General features: G+C 59.0%; 1 protein-coding gene across 9 annotated transcripts in view; it reads left to right on the top strand.

Annotated features, from left to right (window-relative positions):
- Window positions 1-4,396: 4,396 nt before the first annotated feature.
- LDB3 (LIM domain binding 3) overlaps window positions 4,397-8,830 on the top strand; it is a 70,005-nt gene continuing 65,571 nt past the window's right edge. For 5 of the 9 annotated variants that reach the window (XM_015147086.3, XM_077946413.1, XM_015147085.3 and 2 more), the window contains exons 1-2: window positions 4,399-4,574; window positions 4,679-4,794. In XM_015147086.3, the coding sequence (XP_015002572.1) occupies window positions 4,702-4,794 (93 nt within the window). In that variant the 5' untranslated portion in view covers window positions 4,399-4,574; window positions 4,679-4,701. Of the gene's footprint in view, window positions 4,575-4,678; window positions 4,795-7,216; window positions 7,341-8,830 lie in introns of all 9 variants that reach the window. The other 4 variants (XM_077946412.1, XM_077946411.1, XM_077946410.1 and 1 more) reach the window with 2 other exon arrangements.

Below are 8,830 nucleotides of genomic sequence, written 5' to 3'. Positions count from 1 at the left end.
GCAAGGCTTGCATGTGGTCTGCGTGTGTGTATGTGTGTGTGATCATGCAACTCTGACTCTGCACGGTGCTGTTGGTTGTGCTGTGCCATGATAAGTGTACATGTGTGTGTTGATAAGACTAGGAGGTCTGCAGCCGGCAGAACATAGCTCGAGCATGTGTGTGGCCATGTGCCCAGCACATGCTCTGTCACTGTAACACCCAGTGACACGTGACAGAGCATGCCCCAATGTGTCTGCTTTAAGCTGTGCATATGAGTGAGTGTGGGTGGTGTGTGCCTCTCTGTGTGACTGCAAGGTTGGACATACCTGCGGAGGAAGGGGCTGCAAGCTGTGGATGTGCTCACCATGAATGCCCTGAGATCAGGATGTCACCCAGAATACTTGTGGCTATTAAAAGAAGGCCAGCTGTCGGCCCCAAGTGCCTATGGAACGGAATGTCGATGGCGATTAGAGAAGGCCATATTCTAGAACACTGGAAATGTCGTGTGCACAGGCTCCCAAGCAGCCCTTCACCCCAGCTGACAGCTCCCCATCTGCCCCTCCTGTCACACCCACACAACACCCCCAGCTCGGCTCCTGGGCTCTCTGGCTTCCCTAGCTAGTCCAAGGCCAAAGGCACATTCCTGCCTTCCTTCCTTCCTGAGTGCTGTGTCCCTGTGCATCCAAGAACGAAAGTCCTGGGCTGTACCTGCAGTTGGGTAGCCTCAGCCTCTCTCAGCATTCCCCCTGGGGGCACCGCCCCCTGTCCTGGAGCCCAGGCACTGTGCATGCCATAAATGCCAGGACAAAGTCCTGGCAGTGACCCCCAGGCTGGCCAGGCACTGATGAAAGACACAGTGCCTGTCTTGGAGGGATAGGCTGGGGTGGGGTGCTGGGGAGCCATCAACAATCACCACACACATGTGATAAGCGCTGCCAACGAGGTGTGAGCACGCAGGGTACTGAAAGCAGAGGCAAGTCCCTGAGGCTCCCCAGGAAGGTAGAGGTGAAGCAGGGATCTGCAGGCAGCAGGGATGGGGAGTGGGGGTAGCACTGATCTGTCCAGGATGAGGATACAGCCTGTGTGACTGTGCAAACACAGGGGCACAGGGGAGGGAGCTCAGTATGTCCTGGAACAGGATGTCTCTCTGTGACCCTGAGAGCAGCCAGAGGGACCCTGGGGATTGGCAGTGGGGGACATAGGACAAGGGAAGACAGGCCGGAGGTGGTAGGAGCAGTGGGAAGGCAAGGCCCCATCAGGGACTGGCTTAGGTGTCTCCAGACCTGACCTAGGGACAGGAAGCCCTGGGAGGGGGTTGGTCAGCTTTGCAGGGTGAAGACTAGAGGAAGGAAGCACTGCAGGGCAGGCAACGAGTGGCCCATTTAAGGGCAGCAGGTGCCGGGGTGATGCCAGAGTCTCCACATGTGGAGGAGAGGAGAGGAGAGGAGAGGATTGGGTAGTGGGGGTGAGGATGAGTTCAGTTGTGACCCCGGGAGTCAAGAGCCCAGGGAGCATCCCAGGAGATGCTCTGCAGGCAGTGTTAGGCGTTACTGGCTCCTACTCTGGGATGTGGACTCTGGGAAGGCCCATCCCTGACCCAGCACACAACCTGGCCCTTCCTTGCAACCTCCCCGCTGCTCGGTGACCCAGCATGTGGCGGGTCATCGGGAGACTGCTCCCAGTGAACTGCTCCTCAGCTAAACAGATGCGTGCTGTTTGTTTGCAGACCAAGGGGCTGCTCCCCTGCAAGGACTCCAGGATGTAGGACACCCACTGGCTCTCCCTTTCTTCTGGGACACATCCAGCACCCCTATGTCTCCCTCATGTACACAGACCCAGGATTACGCTGTGAGCCTGCAGGCTTTGGAAGTGGCCCTGTCACCCGTGCTGCACAGGATTCGCAGCCCTAGCCGCATGTCCCCTCTCCACACCTCAAAACTCCTGCCCCACAACGTCCTCCACACCCACTTTCCAGCTCAGCAGCCGCATCCCAGGCCCAGCCTGAGGGGTGTGTGCCCAGGCTCTCCCGCTTCCCGAGTTGTCTGCCTCTCCTCAAATGCTGTGTGCTGCAATTGTCCAGGCGATGACAATGGTGATGGCTCCAGAGAACACACCAGCTATTTATGAGCCTCTGTCCGCAGGCTGGGCCTGTCACTGGCATAGGAAGGCCAGCTCCGCATCTCCCACTGCCAACAGCTGAAGCTGAGCACAGACCTCCCTTTGCACACTGGAACGGTTACTCACCTCTGGCTTCTTCCCCCAGCGCACCGTTCCACTGTGGCCCACATTCTTGTGCACACGGGCATTTGCAGGCACGCTCTCGCATAGTTACCTATTTGAATGCACACCAAGCACATGCGTGCACACTCTGCATCTGTAATTCATTTCATGTAATGGAATGAATAATTTCATGTAAGCTCCTCCCAGGGCTGTGTGGATCTGACAGGGTACAGGAAAATAAAAAGTGGAGAAGGTGTCTTCAGACAAAATATGGTCTCTACCTATTGGTGCTATTATGGGAGAGAACCAGGGCCTGGCCTCTGATGCCTCCAGCAACTTCACTTCCTCTCCTCCTTCTGTCCCCACTCTTGGGACTCTCACTCTGAGGCCCACCTCAAACTGCAGGGAGCACAGCAGAGAAGGGACAAAGGCCAGGCTGGCCTCCGTCCCCACTCACTCCCCAGTGAGCCACTGAGCTCCGCCCAGCCCATGGGTACCAGCTGCTCTCTGACTGGCTTCACGTCTCCCGAGGGAGGCAGATGGAGGGAGGCCGGCCTTCGCCTTTAAGAGCACTCTCCTGCCACCCCTCCCTTTCCCCAGAGGCGAGCTTCATCAGGCAGGAGCCAGAGGCCAGAGAAAGAGCGTGCAGCTCCAGGTACAGCCTCCCCCAGCTCCCTGGCCCTGGGGGTGGGCGCCTTCCTTCTCCCACACTGGTTATGCCCTGCTGCTGGGTCCTCTCCAGCCTGGCAGGATGGACAGACACCCCTACGAAAGGGAATAAGGCTGGAGTTAGGGATGGATGACATGGGGCTTTGCAGAGAGGGACAGGGAATGGTACGGGGGAGGGACGCTGGCCATGGACTGCTGGCCTCCTGGGCTGGGCTGCGTGATATAGGATGAAGGAGGTGATTAAGCGGGGGAAAGGACAGTCTTCCCGGCTTCTTCCGCTTGATAGTTTTGTGACTTTGGGCAAGAACAAAACAACCCCGTAATATGGGTGATCGTTCCTTGCACCTTGCATGTGCCAGGCCCCAGGAGTGAGGCTGGAAGCTGAGAAATGACTCATACCTAGGCCTCTACTGACTCCTCAGGGTCCAAGCCAGAGCTCTCCAAGAGGGCCAGCAAGCAGCCAACCCAGTTGCCTCCTCTGAGCCTCAGTTTCTCCAACCAAGGAGCCAGAGTGGGCCTTGATCTATCTCCAGACCACATAGGGGCCTGAGGTCTTTCTTGGGGAAGGGGTTGGCCCAAAGACCACACTGGCAGAAGTCCCAAGATGCTTAGGCCCCCCACCCAGAACACACTGTCTCTGGGGTACAGGCTGAACATGCCACACGTGCTTCCCCCTCCGTGCCCCTCCTGGCCCTGTGTCTAGCAGCTGAGCAAATGGCGTCTCCTCCCTTCTCCCTGCCCCCTGCCATTCCTGCGCAAAGGGCACGGGGCCTGGCGTGTGGCACTGGCAGCTGGAGCTTTCCATGCTGCCGTCAAGTTTTCCAGAGCACAAATAAGACAGGAGAGCCAGGAATAACTGGCTGGGCCCCCAGAGGGTCTGGAGGGGATGGGCCTACCTCAGACCTGCTTTCAGACCCTGTGCCAAGGGGTGCAGGCAGAGGGCCAGCTGCCCAGGACCAGGGCTTTGGGAGGCTTCTGTGGCCATTGGGAGCCCATTATCTGGCATGCATCCTGTAAGAATCAGCCCGGGCTCCAGTGTGGCCCGGGTCCACTCCTTGTGTGACCTTGGAGAAGTCATTTAACCTCCCTGAGCTTTGTCTCCTGTGGGTCCAGGTGGCAGCTTCTCAGGATCCCAGGGAGTGAAGGGCGCATGCTGAGGCTGGCTATGCCCGGAGCTGCTGCTATTATGATCATTTTTATGGCTGGACAACCCTGGGCCAGTCACAGACCAGCTGCAGGCTCAGTTCAGGCCAAGCCACCTCCAGGACCCCACACTGGATAAAGCACAACCCCAGAATCCTGGGCAGGGACCACATGGCTGCAAAGCCCCTGCCCAAGGGAGCTCAACCCCTGGTCTTCTGAGCAAGAGGATGGGTACCACGGAGCAGGAAGAGCGAGTGTCTCCGCTCTCCAGAGGACACAGGAGCAAGGAGACCAGAGCATTCTCACCAACCTGGCTAGTCCCCCTTCCTCCCCCCTGGGGGGTGCTGGGTGCCGGACACCCCTCCCCAGGGGCTATATTAGCCGTGTGAGTCACGGTGGACCGGCTGGGAGGCCGCAGGCGGGCGGGACAGTGTAGGGTTACAGTCCATTTATGGGCGCAGCCGAGGGCAGATATCAGTGTCGATGGCATTCGCTCCCAGCTATTCTTAGGAGCCTCTCAAGAGCTCCACGCAGCCCAGCTGGGCAGCAAGGGACAGAGCAGGCAAGGCCGGGGGGCAGGGGCAGGGGCAGGGGCAGAGGTGTGGACCGGGCAGGCGGAGTGCCTGAGTGCCCTCTCACTCAACCCTCTCAACCTTTTGTCTGCAGAGGCGGCCGCTGACAGCACCAGCATGTCTTACAGTGTGACCCTGACTGGGCCTGGGCCCTGGGGCTTCCGTCTGCAGGGGGGCAAGGACTTCAACATGCCCCTCACTATTTCCCGGGTGAGTGCACCCTGCCACAGCCTGGCACCCAACGGGGCGGGCACGCTGTGTGTCTGTCTGTCTGTCCTTTCTGAGCCTCTCAGAAAGCAGAGCATGCCCCATCCCCTGGGACTGGCCTGGTCCTCTGGTCTCAGCCACAGCTGTTTGCTCACAGGAGCCCGCCGGCCTGTTATGCATGTGAGACACCATGAGCAGGTGGTAGGTGTTTTTAGCAGAGAAGAAAATGCTGAGTTTTCAGGCAGGCAGGCAGGTAGCTGGACCGAGTACAGCGCCTTCCTGATCCCTTCACTGTTAGAGTGGGCTTAGGGTGCCCCCAAGCCTTTAGCATTTCCCTAGATGTGGGCAGCTGCTTTGGGAAGGGAGCATTCCCAGCATGGAGAGGGCAGGTGATGGGCAGTTGGATAGATGGACAAACAGGCTGCTGACCTTGGCTGTCCTGCTGTCAGAGCGTGGGGCTGGGCTGGACTGAGTACTGGGCACCCACTCCATCCCAAACTTGAGACACCAGCACCCTGGCTCATGGGGCTGGGCGGTCCTCCCCATTCACCGTGGCTGCTTTGTCTGTCTCACGACTTGTTCCCCGCAAGCGCTGGGGCCTGGTGAGATGGCCCCCTGTCCTGCAGTGTCTGTGATGGGGAGCAGCATGGCCTAATGCAGATGACACAGAACATCGGGTTGTCTGAGTAACTCTACTGCCTGGCTGGAGACAGCAACACCAGAGAGGCAGAAAGCTAGCCATGCTCCCAAGGAAGCACTCCAGGAACAGGGACTTCAACATGCCCCTCACTATTTCCCGGGGGAAATAGCATCTAGACGGGGGGACAGCATTTAGACCGTAGTAGGCGCTCCGTCAGTATTTGTCAAACAAACAGACTCCCCGGCAAGGCACTGGTAGACCCAGGGCTGAAGACCCCAAGGCTCAGGATGAACTGTGAGGCATACAGGGCAAGGACAACCCTGCCTGGTGGCTGAGCCCCTGGCCGTGCTGTTCTGGTCACAAGGCAGGAGCGGGAGGCTCCCAGGCTGTCACCGGAGGGTAGTGGGTGGGCAGGGGTATCTGGGCTACTGCCCCACTAGGGGAACAAGGGGACAGTTTCTTCTCTGGGGCCTTTGGGACTTGCCTTGGGCCTGGGGGCTGGAGGAAGGGGTTGGAGGGGAAGCACTGAAGTGGGCAAGGCCTGAAGGTGCTTGGCAGAGGGACCAGGGAGCCTGGGCAGAGGGTCAGGAGCCAACGCCACCACTGGAGAAGTAGTCTCTGTTTTAGGTTCCATGGGTACTTGGGGGAACCCCAGAAGTAGAAGCCTCACCCAGGGATGCTGTGAGAGCCTTATAATAGCCATAGAGGCCACATGCTTCCAGGGTGGGTGCTGGCCTGGCTCTGGCACAGGGAACAGGCCCTGCCCTCCATCCTTCAGTTGGAGATGTGGCTTGTTCTAACCTGGAGACTCCACCCCTCCAGATCTACTGCCCTGGAGACCACAGGGTCCTGGAAACCCACAGCTTTGCACACTTTGCATGAGGTGGCGACCTGCGGGCATGTGAGCCCCAGTGGATTTCCCACTGCCCTGTACAGCTCCCCACCCCCATGCTTGCAGGACTCCTTCCTGTACAAGGTGGAGCCTCTGGGTGCTCTCTCATGGGCCCTGTGGCCTCCCCTGCCTGAGACTGAGCCCACATCTCCCCCAGCTCCACCATCTCCAGGCCTCCTGCTGGTGCTCCCTGCCCTATCCCTATGGGTGCAAATTGGCCACTGGGTCCACTGGCACTCAGGATAGCCAATGACTTCACCCAGGGTCTATGTGCCACCTGGCCCCAGCCAGCCAGGGGCTTAAATGGCAGCCCAGAGGCCTTAAGCTAGATAACAGGAGGAATGTCCTTACTCCGGGGAGGGGGTATGCAGGGATGTGCTGGATCCAATGACTGGGGGGACTTTTAAAAATAGAACCCGAAGCCCAGGCAGGGCACTGGGGGATGGGCACGATGGCCTCTCGGCTTCCTTTAGGGGCATACCCCAAATCACCTGAGCTATGGAGCAGGCTGGACTGGGAACTGGAGCCCTTCCCGGGGCTTGGAACCTCTTGAGAAATTTTGGTGGTGGGCTGCTGATAGCCTGGGCTTGTGTCCTGGTTCCGTGCCGCTGGCAGGGCAGGCCTTGTGGACACAGCCCTGCCATCCCACCAGGGCTGTAGGATTTACTGCTGGGGCTCGCAGGGCCCTTCTGCACCAGGGACATCCCCCTACGGGGGAGGCATGGCCAGAGCTCTCTGGAGGAACTCCACTCCCACCCCAGCCAGGACCTGAGCCTGTGCCATAGGGCACCATAGGCAAGAGTGTGTGACCCTGTGGGGTGGGCAGGCAAGCGAGGCTCGGATCGTTACCTCACTTCAGAGCCTGGCAAACTGAGGCTGGCGTTTGCTCACAGGACAGGGATGGCCATGGGTGGATCTCCTGTGTCCTCTCACCCCAACTCCCATGCTGGCCTGCTCACCCCTCTGACTGGGACTACTAGAGAGGCACTGGGGAGACCTGTCCCCTCTCAGCTGCAGGTATGTGCTGCAGCTCCTCCTGGAAGGACACAGGCCACCTACAGGCTGGGTGGTGGCTCCCGGGGGTCCATGGCAGCAACCTTGGGGCAGCAGCAGCCCCTCAAGGCCTCCCTTCAGAGGGTCTCCTCTTGCGGACTCACAGAGAAGGGGATTCAAGAGGGAGACTGGGAGTGGAGCGTGGCGGGGAAATGCCTTTATTTATCCTGGACAGGTGTGGCTGGGCCTGCAACATGAGCTGCCCTTTCACCCCACCCCAGCCAGTTCTCCAGGAAGTGGGGAGGGGGCAGAAGCGCAGAGAGGGAGCAGCTCCAGAGGCCCAGCCCGGACTCTGCCCTGGCAGCTGGCCAGAGGCTGGGACCATGGTCTGGGCTCTCGCCTCTTCACACCTCTCATGCCCCCACCTTGGGGAAGACGAGTATGCTTTGCTAGGCTCTGCTGTTCTCAGCTGTGTTGCCTCAGAAGTCTACCTGCTCAGCCTCAGTTTTTCTCACCCTTAAAATGGGGATAGCAGGCCGAGCGTGGTGGCTCGTGTCTGTAGTCCTAGCACTTTGGGAGGCCAAGGGGCGGACCACTTGAGGTCAAGAGTTGGAGACCAGCCTGGCCAACATGGTGAAACCCTGTCTCTACTAAAAATACAAAAATTAGCCAGGTGTGGTGGCGCATGCCTGTAATCCCAGCTACTCAGGAGGCTGAGGCAGGAGGATAGCTTGAACCCAGGAGGCAGAGGTTGCAGTGAGCTGAGATCGTGTCACTGCACTCCAGTCTGAGGAGTCAGGAAAACTCCCAATCCGGGGAGGCACAGCCAGCTGGAGCCACCCAGGCAGGTAGGGAGAGGCTTTTTGAATGAGGAGACGCCCGTTTATTTATCGGCCAGGGTGGAGTTGGGGAGTGGGACCATGGGAAGACAGAAGGTTCCAGTGAGAGAGTGAGCATGAGCAGAACCACAGGGGAGGCCAGTCTCACAGAGTGAGACTCCATCTCAAAAATACATCAATCAATAAATAATGCCTTCCACACCTGTGGGAGCTCTTTCTAACAGGCACTTATGAAAACTTTCCACCTGGTGTCTACCAGGACAAGTTGTGAGACTGGTGGAGTTGGGGGGCTGAGCCTGGGCCCAGGAGGGGCCTGCCTCTCTACTGGAAGCCCTCTGTCCCTAGGGTCTCAGGCACCCCGCCTGCAGGCTCACCTGGAGCACCAGCCCAGAGGCCTCTCCTCCTCTGTGGGTTTCGGTTCCAGTTATTTATCAGACTCTCCCAGCTGTGGTGGGAACATGCTGAGGACAGAGGGTCTCTGGGGAGAGGAAGGGGGACAGGCTGAGACTATTCTGGAGTAGCTGTGCCAGCAATGCCTGGAATTTTGGGGCCGCTGGAGCACGCAGTGCTGTTTCTTGGGCAGCTCTTAGCAGTGCTGACAGGCCATGCTGTTTATAGCTGCACTGAAGGTCAGGCAAGCCTCCAAGGGCTTCTGTGGGGCTGGCAGGGGCCTCC

Source organism: Macaca mulatta, chromosome 9, assembly GCF_049350105.2.
Source record: "Macaca mulatta isolate MMU2019108-1 chromosome 9, T2T-MMU8v2.0, whole genome shotgun sequence".
In the NCBI taxonomy this organism is placed as follows: Eukaryota; Metazoa; Chordata; class Mammalia; order Primates; family Cercopithecidae; genus Macaca; species Macaca mulatta.
Note: the sequence above shows the minus strand (reverse complement) of the source record. Positions and strands in the feature narration are given on the sequence as shown.